This window comes from Globicephala melas, chromosome 5, assembly GCF_963455315.2.
Source record: "Globicephala melas chromosome 5, mGloMel1.2, whole genome shotgun sequence".
Classification (NCBI taxonomy): Eukaryota; Metazoa; Chordata; class Mammalia; order Artiodactyla; family Delphinidae; genus Globicephala; species Globicephala melas.
In genome coordinates, this window is record NC_083318.1 from 99,448,994 (window position 1) to 99,467,402 (window position 18,409).

At 41.6% G+C, this 18,409-nt stretch overlaps 1 protein-coding gene across 17 annotated transcripts in view; it reads right to left on the reverse strand.

The window, feature by feature from the left end:
* Positions 1-6,303: 6,303 nt before the first annotated feature.
* The window catches only part of SEC31A (SEC31 homolog A, COPII coat complex component), a 79,131-nt gene continuing 67,025 nt past the window's right edge, over positions 6,304-18,409 (reverse strand). For 11 of the 17 annotated variants that reach the window (XM_060299574.2, XM_060299569.2, XM_060299570.2 and 8 more), the window contains 3 exons: positions 15,361-15,480; positions 12,874-12,945; positions 6,306-11,328 (listed from right to left, as the gene is read on the reverse strand). In XM_060299574.2, coding sequence (XP_060155557.1) covers positions 11,149-11,328; positions 12,874-12,945; positions 15,361-15,480 — 372 coding nt within the window. In that variant the 3' untranslated portion in view covers positions 6,306-11,148. Of the gene's footprint in view, positions 11,329-12,873; positions 12,946-15,360; positions 15,481-18,409 lie in introns of all 17 variants that reach the window. The other 6 variants (XM_070045589.1, XM_070045588.1, XM_070045590.1 and 3 more) reach the window with 3 other exon arrangements.

The following is an 18,409-nucleotide window of genomic DNA, read 5'->3' on the forward strand; positions in this document are numbered from 1 at the left end:
GCAGTGGGCAGCCCATGAAGGTAGGTGGGTGCCTTTCATGCCCAGCAGAAGTAGCCATGTGAGGGGAGTCACTGACTGGCTTTATGCAGCATAATAAGATGATCAAGTAAGACAAAGGTACAGATTCTGGAAAAGATGTGTTAGAGAGGAGAAGATAAAGCCAGAGGAACTCAAATAGAAGAACCAACAGGATTTGATGCTTGACTGAAAATGAAGGAGGAGAAATTAAAAGTACAGGATTCTTTTTGGGTCTCTGGGTTGGATATTCAGGTGAAAAACAATGTCACTTACTGAGATACTAAATCGTACTGTGTTTATTACCATTTTTGTGAAATGGGGATAATAATACCTCCCGTACGGTATTTCTATGGTGACTAAAGTTTAGAACAGTGTCTGGCATGTAGTAAGGAATCCATAAATATTAGTCATCATGACCATCATCACATGGATCATCATTTTTGAGAAGGAACTGAAGAAATATTCAGTATATTCAACATTTGTTAAATATACATATAGGCCTGGAGCCCAGCAAAGGTCTAGGCTGGAGAGAGTAACTTAGTGGTAGTTCAATTTAGTAAAATCCATGGCAGTGGAAGCAGTTGCCCAGGGAAGGTAAGAAAAGGACTCAGGACAGCCATCTAGTGAACTGCTATTTGTGAGAATATCAAAGAAAGAGAAGCCAGTGGTGTGGACAAAGAAGGACTGATGAGAGATGGGGAAGAAGCAGCAGAGTGTGGGGGAGCAACCTTGAATACTACAGAAAGGCTGGGGAGGATGGGAATGAAGAGACCACCTCGTACAGAGGTCATCGCTGACCTTTGCCAAGGCCTTTTCATTGAGTGGTGGGAACAGACCTTACACAGAGTTGTGTTTAAGAATAAGAAGGAGGGCTTCCCTGGTGGCGCAGTGGTTGAGAGTCCGCCTACCGATGCAGGGGATGCAGGTTCGTGCCCCGGTCCAGGAAGATCCCACATGCCGCGGAGCGGCTGGGCCCATGAGCCATGGCCGCTGAGCCTGCGCGTCCGGAGCCTATGCTCCGAAACGGGAGAGACCACAACAGTGAGAGGCCCGCGTACCGCAAAAAAAAAAAAAAAAAAAAAAAAGAATAAGGAGGAGGAGGGGGACTTCCTTGGTGGTCCAGTGGTTAACCCTGCACTTCCAATGCAGGGGGGTCAAGTTAGAACCATGGTTGGGAAACTAAGATCCAACATGCTGCGGGGCTCGGCAAAAAAAAAAAAAAGAATAAGCAGGAGGAGACAAGCACGGCATACCTATGTAAATTAATTTTCAAGAAGCTTGGCAATGAAGAGGCGAAGGACAGAGAGGTGAAGTTGAGTGTGTTTCTGAGGAATCTGAATATATCTATTGGGTTAGGGAATGATAATGAAAGGTCAAAGGTCAAAAATATAAGAAAGAGGATGCTTGATGGAACTATTTTCCTAGGGTTCAGGGTTAGACAGGATGGGATCAGGTGATCAGATGGTTGGCTTCACTTTGAAGAGAGGGACAGCTTTTTCTTGACACTGGAAGGAAATGAGGATGAGGGCGGATTTAGCTTGCAGAGTGAGCCAGTAAAGTGAGGCAGGGTGCTGTGATGGCTGGTTTGCTCTGAAGGGAAGGTCAAATCACCTGCTAGGTAAGCAGAGTGGGAATTTGGTAGAAAGCTGGGGAAAAGTGATGAAAGATTCCAGGAGCTGTTGAGCAGAATGAGAGAGGAAGCTGACCAGGACCCCTAAAAGGTTGTAGAGCCAAATTAAGGGTCCAAGTAAGAATGGAAGCCACAGGCTCGTAAGGCGCCAGTCTGCACAGTCATGTTGACACAGCCTCACTCAGCAGTTGGCTGGGATCTCCAGATTGAAGTGGGGATGGGGGCTTGATGGGAGAGAGAGCCAGGTAACTGAGGTGCTGGTGAGACAGAAGTTTGTGAGGAGTCCAGGCTGGGGAAAGGGGGAGGAAATGTGATCAGAAGGAAGCTAAGGACTCACAGGTAGTGGAGGAAGCAAAGGCATCGAGGTTTTGAGGAAGTTGAAGGGTAGATTTCTATCTGTCAGGGAATGAGAATAAAGGAAGCAATGGCCACTGTGCACTAAGAGTGGGATTCGGAATTTAGGACCTATAGTGGTCGAAGAGTTTCCAATGATAAACTCCAAGGTGAGGCCACAGGGTTATATAGGAGGTGGCGGTCGCTGGAGCTGAGGACGCTGAGGTATCTGGACAGCACCTCCACAGAAGACTGAAATCCCACAGCCGAGGCCTATGGGTTTAGCTGGAGAAGATTGTGAGCCAGGTGTCCAAGGGCTGTGGGGAGGCTTCCTAAACAAGGACAGGTAACAGTTCTCGAATGTCAATGAACAGTTACAAGTTTACAGACACAAACTACAAAAGGGCAGCTCTGAGATGTACTGGGAGAAAACCATCATAGCCAAAATGCCTAGGTTCTGGACAATAGTATGTGCCTCGGAGTAGAAGTTGCTTCAGGTAGGGAGAGAAAGAGACAGAAGATGAAAATGTTGGATGGCAACACTACCTATAAAAGCTGTGTGTGAGGGCTTCCCTGGTGGCGCAGTGGTTGGGAGTCCACCTGCCGATGCAGGGGACGCGCGTTCGTGCCCTGGTCCGGGAGGATCCCGCGTGCCGCGGAGCGGCTGGGCCCGTAAGCCATGGCCGCTGAGCCTGTGCGTCTGGAGGCTGTGCTCCGCAATGGGAGAGGCCACAGCAGTGAGAGGCCCGCGTACCGCAAAAAAAAAAAAAAAAAAAAAAAAAGCTGTGTGTGAGACTTGCTTCTGAGGTGTGTGGGCTGGTGTGGTCAGGAGGGCTTCATGGAGATGGTGGCAGCAAACAAGGCCCTGAAAGATAGAATGACCTGGTAGCAACTCCCAGTTGGAACACTGTGCCAGAGAAGTCTCAGAGATGGGAGTGAGCCTGGCAAAGTATCTAGCTAAAGCGTTAATATAAGATTTTTAAAAATTGTGTAAGAAATGTTTGTGGAGGGACTTCCCTGGTGGTCCAGTGGTGTTAAGACTCCGCACTCCCAATGCAGGGGGCCCTGATTCAATCCCTGGTCAGGGAACTAGGTCCTGCATGCTGCAACTAAGACCCGGCACAGCCAAATAAATAAGTAAATAAATTAATTAAATTTAAAAAAAAAAGGAGTTTGTGGAGAAAATGCAAGCTCTGGGGAGGAAGGAAAGAGAAAGAAAAGATCCATTCTTTTATTTATTTATTTATTTTTTGCGAAGATCCATTCTTGAAGTAAGAGATTTACAGTGATTTTCATGCTTATGGTTTTCTTAAGGAAATTTAGATTTTGGCTACAGGAACTACAGTGTTGTGAAAATGATCCAGGTTTGGCATTTGAAAACCTGGGTTTGAGTTTGGCTGCACCACTCTGAATTAGCAAGTCTGAGTACTCTGTGATTTGAGGACCATGACAGTCTCTTAGATCTTCAATTTCATCCTACATAACGTAAGAATTAAGACAGCTCCACGCTGGGAATACTCTCTGTGCAATTTACCTAATAATCTAACTTCGTTTTTTTCTTGTGCTAAATGGAGATACCCCTTACCTCACAGGAAGAGAGCTCAGGACGATGTCTAATACCTACTTATGTGCTGAATAATGTTGGTATTTCATCGGTTTTTAATCATACCAGAGAGATAGACTCCATGCAGTTATGAAACCTGCCTGGCCAGGACACCAGGATGCTTCTGGGGACCCCAGACTTGGGAAGAGACTCATCCCTGGTTGGGCTGGAGGGATTCAGACCTTGAAGGAAGGAATTCTGGCTGCACCAGGATTCGTTTGCCCTGAAGGGAACTATGAAATAAAATAAAATCTCCTGCTCTACTTTATCAGAGGTAATCATTTAAGGCAACTCCTTTGGCTCAGGAAGGAATGAGCTCTGCAGCTCTTGTGGATTAAAGGTCAGGGGGTTGCCTCTTGGATGAGATGCATGGAATGGCAGCAAATGGATGACAGCAATTTCAAATGTAAACCTCTTTCTGCTCCCAGAGTAAGAAAACCACTCATAGGCTTTAGATTAGAGTGATTTCAGGGGAGCATAAAGTTGGGAAGTTAGCCTCCAAGACTATGGGAGGATCGGTTTTGAGATACAGCAACGCCACGGCATAGTAGAAAATTAGTCTTCTCAGCTTCCTTCGATCACAGGAGAGTTGTCATCCCTGCTTCTGTACTAAATGGATTGGAACATTTTCCCCATTAAGATTTTATAGCAGTGGATGAGGGGAAGCTGTTCCTCTGAAAGGAATGCTTCTATTGCTTTGGATGTGAAGAGAGGAAGGGGTTTTCTTTTAACAAAACCCCAGCCTTACTGCTTAAGATTCTTCCCCCCCATTTCCTGACCACTCTTCATAGAGTGCTCCAATTTGGCAGCAGGAAGATGGGCACTGGAAATAGCCAGATCTGAAGACCCTACTTCCTAATTCATAGACAAGAGAGGGTCTACTTACTGAAAAACCCAAGCCAAACCTGACTCTGATACCACCTGTCAGTGACATGCTGCCCCCTGCATCTTTCCAAGTTATCTTCAGTTTGAATCAATTAAGAGTCCTTCCTTAAGCATCTATTGATTTAGCCTCCTCTAGAAGCACCGAGCTCAGCTCCACGGACAGAGGAGTGCACGGCTGTGCTCCTGGAACTCACAGCCCGGTAGGGAGGCAGAGAGGGATCAAATAATCACTACAGGGAGTGCATGCACAGACGCTAACCAGTGCTACGGAGGAGCCACTCCTTTTTATGACCCAGCCATGAAACGTGAACATTTGTCAGTACCTATACCACATCCCCCTTTGACCAACAGCTGCCTAGAAACGAGGTCCACAAACCAAAACAAGGTCCACACTCCTCCCCACTCTCTCTCCCTGCTCCCAAATCCCAGCTCTCTGAATCAACAATCCCTATTGTTGTGGCAGAAGAAAGACAGTGCTGATGAGGTTTTCACCCACATCTCTTCCCGCTCTCCAGTCCCTGTCCTCCGACAACACCCACCCCGTTTTCTTTTAGGATAGTTATTTTGGTTTCCTAGGGCAGATGAACATAGAGAAGCTCTTATTTACTTCTCAGCATTAGCTGCTGTCACTGTTTCAGTGACCTCTTTCTCTTCTTGCTGTGTCCGTTACCACGGGCTGCTCTTAAAGCAAAGGCCCTGTGGTTCTCTAGCTGGGAGAGGGTATTTGTCAATAGCGTTCAGGAATGTCAAAAGGGTGACCCAGATTTGCAGGGAAAACTCATTCATTGTTGAGTGTCCTATGTAATCAAATATAGCATATTCTTTTTTTAAAATTAATTAATTTTTGGCTGCGTTGGGTCTTCGTTGCTGTGCATGGGCTTTCTCTAGTTGCGGTGAGCAGGGGCTTCTCTTAATTGTGGTGCACGGGCTTCTCATTGCAGTGGCTTCTCTTGTTGCAGAGCACGGACTCTAGGTGCACAGGCTCAGTAGTTGTGGCGCGCGGGCTTAGTTGCTCCACGGCATGTGGGATCTTCCCGGACCAGGGCTCGATCCCATGTCCCCTGAATTGGCAGGCAGATTAACCACCGCGCCACCAGGGAAGGCCTAGCATATTCTTGATGTGGGAAACGCGTGTGTAAAAAGGTTAATTTCATGGAAATATTTATCATTGCTGAGGGGGACTCACTACTTAAGGACCTCAAGGCCAAGCAAATACATCTGTCCCAAGTCCTCAAATTAGAAACTTATTTCTTAAATGCCCGCCTATTCATTTCCAACCAAGGAAAGCACTGCATTGATTGTTCTTCAGAAAAATCAATCAACTGTATGAGAAGAAAAAAGGTATCCAAATATAAATAGGCTTGAGTTGTTGCTGTTATCTTTCTTCAAAGCTTTGGTACTATCCCAAAATTGTTTTTGGTTCCTTCTGAAGACTTGTAGGTAACATACAGAGACACCGTGGGACAGGTAGATGGGCCATAGACTTCCAGAGCTGTAAGTGAAATTAGAGATCATCTAGTCCTACCCCCTCATTTTATAGGTGAGAAATGGAGGCAAAAGGAAATGGGGTGGTTTGACCAACAGTAAGTGGCAGAGAAGACACTAGAACCCAGCTCTTTGACTCTCAGATAGGTGGTCTGCTTCACTGTCCCTCGTGAAGATGTAATTATAGCAACTGGGATAGAGCAGGCTCTCTAGTAGCTTTTTTTTTTACACGTAGAAATTCTTTATTTTTTTTAATTTTTATTTTACATTTTATTTTACATAATAAAATTTACATGTAAATTTTATTTTACATTTAATTAAGTTAATTAAACTTAATTAATTTAATTAAACTTTAAATTAAACTTAATTAAACTTAAAAACTTGCACAGCAAAGGAAACAATAAACAAGACAAAAAGACAACCCTCAGAATGGGAGAAAATATTTGCAAATGAAACAACAGGATTAATCTCCAAAATATACAAACAACTCATGGAGCTCAATATCAAAAAAAACCAACAATCCAGTTAAAAAATGGGTGGAAGACCTAAATAGACATTTCTCCAAGGAAGACATACAGATGGCCAAGAGGCACATGAAAAGATGCTCAACATCACTAATTATTAGAGAAATGCAAATCAAAACCACAGTGAGATATCACCTCACACTGGTCAGAATGGCCATCATCAAAAAATCTAGAAACAATAAATGCTGGAGGGGTGTGGAGAAAAGGGAAGACTCTTGCACTGTTGGTGGGAATGTAAATTGATACAGCTTCTATGGAGAACAGTATGGAGGTTCCTTAAAAAACTAAAAATAGAACTACCATACGACTCAGCAATCCCACTACTGGGCATATACCCTGAGAAAACCATAATTCAAAAAGAGTCACGTACTACCTGGAGGGGTGGGATAGGGAGGGTGGGAGGGAGGGAGACACAAGAGGGAAGAGATATGGGAACATATGTATATGTATAACTGATTCACTTTGTTATCAAGCAGAAACTAACACACAATTGTAAAGCAATTATACCCCAATAAAGATGTTAAAAAAAAAAAAAAAGAGTCATGTACCACAATGATCATTGCAGCTCTATTTACAATAGCCAGGACATGGAAGCAACCTAAGTGTCCATCGACAGATGAATGGATAAAGAAGATGTGGCACATATATACAATGGAATATTACTCAGCCATAAAAAGATATGAAATTGAGTTATTTGTAGTGAGGTGGATGGACCTAGAGTCTGTCATACAGAGTGAAGTAAGTCAGAAAGAAAAAAAGAAATACCATATGCTAACACATATACATGGAATCGGGAAAAAAAAAAAAGGTACTGATGAACCTACTTGCAGGGCAGGAATAAAAAGGCAGACATATAAAATGGACTTGACATGGGGTGGGAGGGCGAAGCTGGGGTGAAGTGAGAGTAGCATGGACATATATTACACTACCAAATGTAAACTAGATAGCTGGTGGGAAGCAGCAGCATAGCACAGGGAGATCAGCTCAGTGCTTTGTGATGACCTAGATGGGTGGGATAGGGAGGGTGGGAGGGAGGCTCAAGAGTGAGGGCATATGGGGACGTGTGTATGCATATGGCTGATTCTCCTTGTTGTGCAACAGAAACTAACACAGTATTGTGTAGCAATTATACTCCAATAAAGAGCTACTCAAAAAAAAAAAAAAAAAATCCACATGCCAATGCAGGGGACACGGGTTTGAGCCCTGGTCCGCGAAGATCCCACATGCCACAGAGCAACTAAGCCCATGCACCACAACTACTGAGCCACAACTACTGAAGCCCGCGTGCCTAGAGCCCGTACTCTGCAACGAGAAGTCCACGCACCACAACAAAGAGTAGCCCCTGCTTGCCGCAACTAGAGAAAGCCCGTGCGCAGCAACGAAGACCCAACGCAGCCAAAAATAAATAAACCTATTAAAAAAAAAAAGAAATGGACTAAAAAAATCAACAGGGTGTGCAGCTCCACTAAAAAAATGATCTCAGACATTACTGAGTAATGATGTTTATACAAAGTTATTCTAGGTGACTAACATTGTTTGCCAAATAAATACTTTAGCAGGTCTCTGGAAACATTAATCCAGAGTGTAAAAAACATGCACCACAGTTAAACCAAAGTCTATTTCCTTTTGTTTGATTTTGTTAGTTTTTTCAAGGTCTGTCCCAACACCCTAAAACCCACACATTCCGTATCTCCCAGAGGGGAGAGAAAGCAAACAGCTGGAAATTTAGGAATGGCACAGTCTGACCCCAGTCAGCTCGTAGGTGCACTACTCAACCTGAGCCTGAGTGAATGGTATGGTCACCAAAGCCCTGAGCAGAGCAGATGCTACAGAAATGTATATAAAACCAGTGTGCCAGGAAAAGTGGAACTATAAAGCTAATTTGAGCACTTTTTCTTTGTAATTTAGTTTGGTTAAAAGATTTGGAGCATTTATCTATTAGAGGAAACAGTTAAGAGCTTCTATGCATAGGCAGTCCTTCTTCACTGAATAACTGGAGATGCTACCTGCCTGTGACATCTTCAGCATCTGTTGAACACCCTGATAGATTTGTCAGGGGTGACATTTGGGGATGCTGCCACCGCAGCAGTTGAATGACAAAGAGGGGTGCATACGTATATATGTATGTGTGCATATGTAGATGTCCATTCCAAATGAAGTCTCCACCATGGCTGAGCAGTCAACAGATGGCCTTGCAGTCATTCTTAGGTGAACACAAATCTGGTTCAGGAGACATGTGGTTATCAGAAAAGTGTTAACCAATCACCATCCCTCCCTTTATCTTTCAGGCAGGTGTTAAATAGAGTACATCTGGTTGCCAGGAATCCTACTGCATCTTTCTGTCCTCCAGCATACATGGGAATTTTCTGAATCCAAAGGAATATACAGGCTTGTTGGACTCTCGTCAGATGTAGAGCAGTTGTTTCCAACTTTCTCCTGCTGCCACACTATTAGAATGAACCACCATCTCCATCAGCCGTGCATCCCACACACATAAGAGATTCTCAGACGGGGCCTAAGGTACATCCATCCCATCCAGCCCAAAAGGTCATACGCGGAGTGCAGGAGAGGAGCAGGTTAAGTATAAGAAAGCACGTCCCGGAGATCTGATATGTCTCCCAGCCAACACCCAGCCCCACCTACCAGTTTCCCTCACACCCCTTTCCTTGTTCGCTTTTCTTCAGGAAAACAAACTGCTCTCTTCCCATAATCTCCTGTTATCTTCATACTTCAAGACTAAACTCTATTTTGGGTTCAAGTCTTCTTACCTCCATCCACTTGTAACAGCTGCTCAGATGTCAGTGGCAAATCGTTTTTTCATACTTATACGTGTAAAATCTTTGGGGTTGGTCAGGGCTCCACTGCCACCTATTCCTGTTTCTCATCTTTTGGAATGTTTTTTTGTAAAACGCTGCCAGTTTTGCCATTGTCATGTCAAGGTAACCATACAGCCATAACACAAATCCTAACTATAAGGGCAATACATCAAAACAATTACTAGAGGCCAGCCTGCTGTTCAGATGGGGTCCTGGGCTGACACCACAGTCGAGGGTCAGGTCCAGAAGGTCAAGTTGCCACTTCAGTGTGTCCTAGGACTGACTCAGACCACCAAAATCCCGGGGAGCTGATATATCACCCCACTTGTGAGGCTCCAATGCTCATACATGTTATCAAGGTCCTCCTTTTTTAGTTATAAAACTATTTCTATTTTTTAATGTCTTTTTTTGTTTTGTCTGCATTGGGTCTTCGTTGCTGTGCGTGGGCTTTCTCTAGTTGAGTCCAGTGGGGGTTACTCTTTGTTGCAGTGCCCGGGCTTCTCACTGCGGTGGCTTCTCTTGTTGTGGAGCACGGGCTCTAGGCACTCGGGCTTCAGTAGTTGTGGCACGTGGGCTCAGTAGCTGCAGCTCGTGGGCTGTAGAGCACAGGCTCAGTAGTTGTGGTGCACGGGCTTAGGTGCTCCGCAGCATGTGGGATCTTCGCGGACCATGGCGCAAACCTGTGTCCCCTGCAACGGCAGGCAGATTCTTAACCCCTGTGCCACCAGGGAAGTCCCTATTTTTATTTTTAAAAGAGGTGTTTTATTTGGTGAGCAGGGAATCCCAGCAAAGGAAATTAAGAGGGTCTTGTAAACTATGTCACTTAGGCTGCAAAATGCCTGATGAACTACACTTAGTCCTTGAAACAGCACCTGTCTTCACAGCAGTCATACTTTTTATCTTCTAGTTTTCCAAGTCACTTAGGTAAAGTTGCTTAAACAATGAAAATTATTAGTATCTAATTCTCCTCAAGATTCTATGGGGACCATTATCTTTTGTTTACCACACTGTTCTTAAGACAGATTACAATAAAATCATTTGATGAAAATACCGTCTGAAAATATGTCGATTCAGGAGGCTGACAGAAGTTAAAGCTTTCTTTCTGAACTTAAACCTCAGAGAAATAGGTAACTTTAAAAAAATGGATGAATAGATTTCTAAATATAAAATGGAGACAATTCAATCTTAAAACTCAAACAGAATACTGAAAACATTTATTAATAGAAAAAAGTTCAATGCATCCTACAGAATGAAAATGCTCAATCTTTTCCTATAGATACTTAAAACTAGTGAGCCCACTTTTCATTAATATTTGCTAAAATCTATGTAGCAGCCTGTAGATTTAGTTATTTGTTCAGGACCAAAGTGAAGCCAAAGCCACAAAAAACAGAGATTAAACTAAACTGTGAGTAGCTGTTTAAAAAAAAGACTACGTACACATAAATAGGATTACACACTTTAATCTGATTGACATGGAGGAAGTAGGGAGGACGTGAAAGAAATTTAGTTTCAGCTCTGCTTTACACATAACCAAAGGCTCCTTTTCCAAAAAGTAAACCTGAGGTTTCAAAAACCATATTTTATCAGAATACTTCAGGAAAGCATACTATGTGTAATCCAGGAAATACATTATTTGCAGAATAGGAAAATCATCACAGGCAATAAAAGATTAAAACAAAAGAAAGCACCAGGGCTTTGAGCAGGTCTAAGGTGAGTATATCTGCAGAAACAATGTAAATGTTCTTGACTGGCTGCTATGGAAACATGCTAATGAGGACTGGTCCACATCTTATCATTTTTTAAAACATGTTTCTTTGGAAAAATGGCAATAGTGGCTGAGAGTGAAGCCATCCTTTAGACACCCAGCTTATTGGCCTGGGTGAGAACAACTTTGAGAACTGGCATAAAAGCAGAGGTCTCACTGAAGTTGCTGGTGCTAACTATGTGGGTATGTATGGTCAATCCTTCTGAGTAGTTTCGAGTCTCAATGCTCCTTGCGATGTTGTGTAAACCATTGATGATTGTTGGTGAAAGCTGAAATAAAGGTGGAATTGAGAGAGAGAATTAAATTAAGGAAGAATTTTCCATGAGACCCTCTATAAACATTAAACCCTGATATTTAAGAGGAGCTTGAAATAAACATTATTAAAAAATGTATAAACTGGTGAGCATTTCCAGAAAGCTTCTCGGACCAAACAACACTTAAGTTATAAAATGGAACCATGACAAAATGATTTATGTAAGGAATTATTTACGAATTATACATGTATGACAAGCCAGGTATTTCCTTACAGAAAAGCCAGATTTCTTTCCCCAAGTTGAAATGTTAATGTCTCTCTCCACTTAAGAGTTTTAATTCTTATTATTTTAGATAACTTAACTACTTTAAATAACTAAATTATTTTAGATACTGTCTCACACCTTTTAAAATTTTTCCTATGTACATGAAGGAGTTTAAAGATTCTTAATCATGACATCTTGAAGTAGGGGCCCAATTTACTCTAAAACCTTGTAGACAATAGAAACCTTGCACTTCTGGTCCACTGCCATTAGGAGGGCAACAGTCCTCACCATGTACGCAATTTGCCAGTTCTTAACTGCTTTTCATAATCCTGTCATCTCTTAAAATCATAAGACCTCTAGTTTTTTCTCCCCCCATGTCATTACTTGGCATACATGTCCATACTTTTCAGAGAAGACTTTATTTTGGATCAGTCCATGGGCCACACCACTTCCACTGTTATATCAACTTTCTCTGGTTTGGCTCTCATGAGATAAATGGTTATTTTTAGCTGATGGCATTGATATGGGGAATGGGGAAGAGAAATGCTAAAATGCATAAATGTGAAAGGTCTCAATTCTTTTTTTCTCTCCTAGTGCTTTCATTAATAAAACAAAACAATTCTAGAAAGGAATGCAGAGGTTGGGAGGGACAAGAGAACAGAACACACAGGGCATTTACTCCTTACTGCCAACCATCTTCATAGTTATACACATTGATCTGCTCAATTTGTGGTTACCTTTGGCTTTGCCTTTGTGTAATAGCTATTCTAAAAGAAAAGGTTCAGAGTCTTAGACTATGAGAGAGATTACAGATTTGGTCTCTGGAAAACAGAGTAGCTGCCCACTCTCTGATTTCTTAATTCAAGGGACATATAAAAATGAATAGAAGGCCAGTTACCGTAGGACCAGTACAGGCCAGTTTGTATATCTGCCCTTTGTTATAAAAAAAGGCTAAAGATTCTCTCTCCCTCTTAACACACACACACACACACACACACACACACACACACTGCCCTATCCCCTTATCCCCCGTACACACACACACACACACACACACACACACACACACACACACACACACACACACACACACACACACACACACACTGCCCTATCCCCTTATCCCCCGTGACTGAAATGTAAGATTTAGACAGAGAAAAGCCCATTCTATGAACTGTCATGATCATTTTGTCCCCACGCATACTATATTACATGCAAGTGCTGATGAGACACTTATTTTACTAGCAACCAGGAATAAATGATTATCATAAATCCTTCTTTTCCCCACAAACTTACTGTCTGTTCCCTAAGTTTATCATATAGAAACTCCAAACGTTTGCTGGCATCATCTAGCTTCCTCTTGGTTTGCTGCAGGAGAGAAAAAACAGGTATGTTATGTATGAACAATAACTTTTATCCCAAGAACTTGCCTTATCTCATTTCACTAAACCTTACAGTCATGATGTTGGAGAGCTTCATTTTATAAAGAAATGGAGATAGCTAAGACCGATGAACTTGGACAGATTATTAGAACAGAGATCAGTAATCTATTAAGGCAGGGAGGGCAAGAAACTGAGACCCTTCCTCCTAGTATGCAAAATGGAGCACTGGCTGGATTCCACGGGGACTGCAACTCACTTGAGGTGTGTGAGTGTCCATCTACACTATATCCACAAGCAACAGAAGGGGCCATCTGGAGGCAGCAATGGGTCAGTGTACTACAGAAAAGAAGGTCTAACAGTTACTGTAAATTAAATAAAATGAACATTATGGGAGCTAGAAGGCAAACATACAGGTGAACTGTGGAATCTCAAAAGTACTACTTATACACTCAGTCACATTTGGTACATTTAATCCTGTCTTATTCTGGGCCTTTAAAACACCAAAAAAAGGAGAAAATTATCTTTTGGTGACTTAAGATTATTAAGAGGGAAGTGTTAAAATGAGTTCTTAAATTAAGGAGTCCTCCTACCCTCATCCTAGTACTGTAAGTGTAGTGAGAGAAAATTATCCTAAACGTAAAGGTTTAAAATTATACTGTGATTAACTTAATATCTACATTATGCAACAGCCTTAAAAGTGACATTGCTTTTCAATATTTATTGAGGGACTACTACATGCCATGCTGGGACAGTGTTGTGTCTCATGGATCTCATATTCTATTGGGTGGGAAAAAGATACTAAATAAACAATATATTGTATGTCAGATGGTGATGTGTGCCATGAAGAAAAGTTAACAGGGTAAGGGGGTCAGCAGTGTTGGCAGTATGACGTGGTAAGAAAGTCCTGATGGCTAATGGGACATCTGAGCAGACACCAGGAACAAGTGAGCAAGAGCTCTGCAGTTCTGTGAGGAAGAATTCCAGGCAGAAGGAGCAACAGGTACAAAGTCTCGGACGCTGACACATTCTTGGTATGTTTGAGGAGGGCATGTCAGTGTGTCTGAAGAGGAGTGCAGAAGAGGTGAAGCCATCGAGGATAACCTTACAAACTAAGTTGTGCTGCAAAATTACTTTGTGCTGTTTGGACATAACTGAAGTAGAAATAAGAATAAAGTCATACTATAAAAATGATTTCAAGTATTGATTAAAATGGACTTCTGTGGAGGGGTCAAAGTTAATCCCACCTAGCTACCAGCAGGAGTCCTGCCTCCCCAACTAGTGACAGGAACAGTTTGTCTTTCTCTTCTGCCCAGGGGTCCTGGATAACCAGAAGGGAGGTGATATGGTGACCCAGCGGAGGTGAAGCTCAACAAAAATTTATTAAGCTAGGCCATGTACGAGGTGTCCTCCCAACCTCTGTTTACGTTAACTCATGCCTGAAGGAAGACTGGAGTTTTCCCACATTTTTATTATGATTCCTCCATTTTGTTATGATGAGGACCTCTCTGCCTAGGAGACACTGTACACTTACCTGTTTAACAGCTTCACCTGTTCTCTGTTCCTAGTTTCGTCCTTCCATCACTCCCAGAATGCCAGGCGCTAAGGTTTATGTTAACTTTCCCCTGCCTCTGCTTTCCTGACACTTTCAGTACAGGGAATTGCTTTCCAAAAGACTAGCAGAAGGCTGTACATATTACTACTCAATGTTTGATGAAACAACAAATTCTAGAAGCTGTTTTTCAAGCAGACAACTGGCCAGTGACTAAATAAACATATTCAATGTTTGTTGGCAGAAAGTGACATTTCACCTAAAACAAAACTGGCTTTGTGGAATTTTTGTTGTTGCCAATACAGTCATCCTCTAATAAACTGAGTAAAATCAGTTACTTTGACTATGAATATGACTCCAATATCTAAAGCACTTAACTATTTTTAAGGTCTTTGCAAAGTTAAAGACTGTCTATCTACTTTTAAAAGCTTTGATGTAAGCTCAGAAAGAACCCCCAAATCTGAGTTTCACCATTCTGTTGTATTTTTGTGCTACGCATAAGGTTTGCCGATGAGACTCAGGGCAGCATAGTGGTTGAAAGCATGAATTCTGGAGCCAGACTAGGTTCGAATGCTGGCTCTGCCTTAATTATTATGTAAATGCTTTTTGCCTTAATTTCCTCCTCTGTTAATAAATATGACAAACCTACCTACCATGAGGTTGTTTTAAGGATTAAAGTTATATGTAAAAAGCAGTTGAATGTGTTTTTATATGTACAGCAAACTATATATAAGTGCTAGCTTTACAATTTTTGCATAAACTTTCAAAATACATCTTGTAAGACTTTAAGCAATCATTATAGAAGCGCTCCATAAGGGATTCTTTTAATTAAGCAAAATAAAAAATACATACAGGATCTGTGGCTGAAGAGAGGCAGCGCTGAATAAGATCCTCAAATGTGGTCTTTAGAATGAGGTGTTCATCTGGAATAGGTTTCTTGGTAATTTTTTCTGTTGGCAAAGACTGCACATGCTGGAATAAATAATACCATAAAATGACTAGAAATGACCAGAAGCTACCTATACACAAAGCCCTGAATATGTGATAAAGAGAAACCAACAACCTTGTAGATAGGCTATTCAAAATCAAATGAAAAATTAACATGTGAAATCACTTGGGATAAGCAAACATAAAAATCAGATATTCAGTAGAAGATACAGGTACTCCTTCTACAGCTTCTATTTTCAAAAATAGGATTGGATATAAAGTATTTGATTAATTATGGAACATATGTTGATCACTATTTTATATAACTGATAGGAAGGAGACCTGTGCCAGTAGGAAATAAAAAGAACAAGGCAATTACAAAGTTGGCTGGTTGGAGTGGCTGCTTGCTTTGCTTGTTGGCTCATTTTTTTTTTTTGCTGTACGCGGGCCTCTCACTGTTGTGGCCTCTCCCGTTGCAGAGCACAGGCTCCGGACACGCAGGCTCAGCGGCCATGGCTCACGGGCCCAGCCGCTCCGTGGCATGTGGGATCTTCCCGGACCGGGACATGAACCAGTGTCCCCTGCATCGGCAGGCGGACTCTCAACCACTGCGCCACCAGGGAAGCCCTTTTTTTTTTTTTTTTAAAGCATTTTATGGTAACATTTTTTTGTTGTTGTTAGTTTCTGCTTTATAACAAAATGAATCAGTTATACATATACATATGTTCCCATATCTCTTCCCTCTTGCGTCTCCCTCCCTCCCACCCTCCCTATCTCACCCCTCCAGGCAGTCACAAAGCACCGAGCTGATCTCTCTGTGCTATGCGGCTGCTTCCCACTAGCTATCTACCTTACGTTTGGCAGTGTATATATGTCCATGCCTCTCTCTCGCTTTGTCACAGCTTACCCTTCCCCCTCCCCATATCCTCAAGTCCATGCTCTAGTAGGTCTGTGTCTTTATTCCTGTCTTACCCCTAGGTTCCTCATGACATGTTTATCCTGACATTCTTCTATTCTTTGGTTTACCCTTGGAGGGTGTTAACTGGGCTATTATCAAACTGCAAGATTAAACCAAAGGTTAGGATAGAAGAGTTCATGATCTTACTGAATGTACAGATGGGAAAACAAAGAAGGAATGTATAAGTGTTTAAAGTTTTGACTGATTAGTTCATTCATAGAAAACATTAAGCAATTATGTATTAGGTATTGGCTAAGTATTGGTGAGCCAATACGGAAATGATCTCATCCCTCAGGGAGTTTACAGGGTGATGGAAGAGAGAGAAAGTTTTAAAATGTCATAAATGTATGTAAAATAGCAACTGTGGTTAAGTTAACATCACTGGAACCAAGAGACAATATAATTGGGATTTAACTGAGGGGAAGGCTCTTTAAGGAAGTTATATCAGAAGGATAAGTAGGAGTTAACCAGTTAAATGGGGAAGGAAATGCATTCCAGACAGAAGAACGTGTACACAGGAAGGATCATGATACAAGGGACTGAAAGGAGGTCACGGTAACTGGAGCAGAGAGAGACAGCAAGGAAGAGTATGAGCTGAGAGAATCCAGACAATGTGAAATATTTTGGTCTTTATCCTGCGAACAATGGGAAGCTGTAACGTTTTAAGCAATGAGGAGATGAGACCAGATAAGAGATGGGTGAAAGTAGATGCTGGCCGACCAACTAGAGGCTCCTGCACTGCTTGAGACTGGAGATGAAGGTAGCATGGACTAGATTGGAAATGTAGAGAAGGGATTTGAGAGAGATTTTTAAGTAATATAGCAAGATTTAGGGATAGCTCTGAAAAACAGGTTAAAGGAAGAAGAATATAAAGATGATGCCCAGGTTTTTGGCTGGATTAAATAGGAAGGATTATGGTGCCATTAATTCAAACAGGACACACCAAAAGACGACTAGGTTTGGAAGGAAGACTATGAATTAGATTCTGGATATGTTAAGTGTGAGGTGCCTCAGAGACATCTAAGTGGACAGGAAGGTGGATATTATGGCCTGGCTGAACACACACATCCATGAAGCTCTCCCTTTCAATGGCAACTGAGGTTCTGGTCAGATGAGTATAGCATGAGCACCCAGGTCTAAACAAAAGTGAATGGCTTCACAAACACCACAGACTTGTAATTATAAAAATTAACAGTGCATCTTTATAATTTTATATATTCTTGTGGAAAGAAGAAGGTCCTCCCACCTCCATCAAAACACTTGTTTTTATAATGCAACTGTTAATGTTTAGAAGTTCCTTAGGCAGAAATCTCTTAACAGCAAAACATACTCTTGTGGTAGAGATATAATCTTTACAAATTTGACTTTAGAGAGTCAAAGACAATAACAGACAGAAGAGCTAGTTTTATAATTGGGCAGGATTTATTTCATCTTATGTTGAGCTGTGACCCAACCTCTTTACTTTTCATGAACAGATCAAAATGTTTATCTTTGTATGTCTAAGTCAGTTATATGGAAATATGGTAGACTTTTCATCATCTAGAGCCTTGCCAACTAGCTGTTTGTATGTGAAAAGCAACCACAAATTTATATCTCCATCTAAAGATATGGCTCTCTTATTAGCTCTTACACATACACAAGAAAATATATAACTCATTACATTTTTATTTTATATTTTAAAGGAAAAAACCTTTGGAAACAGCTTCTGCTTAGCAACCTTGGATGCAAATATGGATTCAACTGATCTTAAATTGCGGCTACTGATTAGATCAAATGAAATACTGTAATTGCCAAGTTACTGTTAATATATACTAGTAAATACATAAGCTCCTTCTGGAAAGTTTGTATGTGGCCTTGTCATTGAAAAATAATATACATACATGAACAATCTTAAAAAAAAGTTATTATTTTTAAGTTGCCTAAATTGAAATCAAATTGAGATAATAATAAAGGTATAACCATAAAAGTTAAAACATTAAGAAAACATACCGAAATAAAGCCATCTCCCACTTCCAC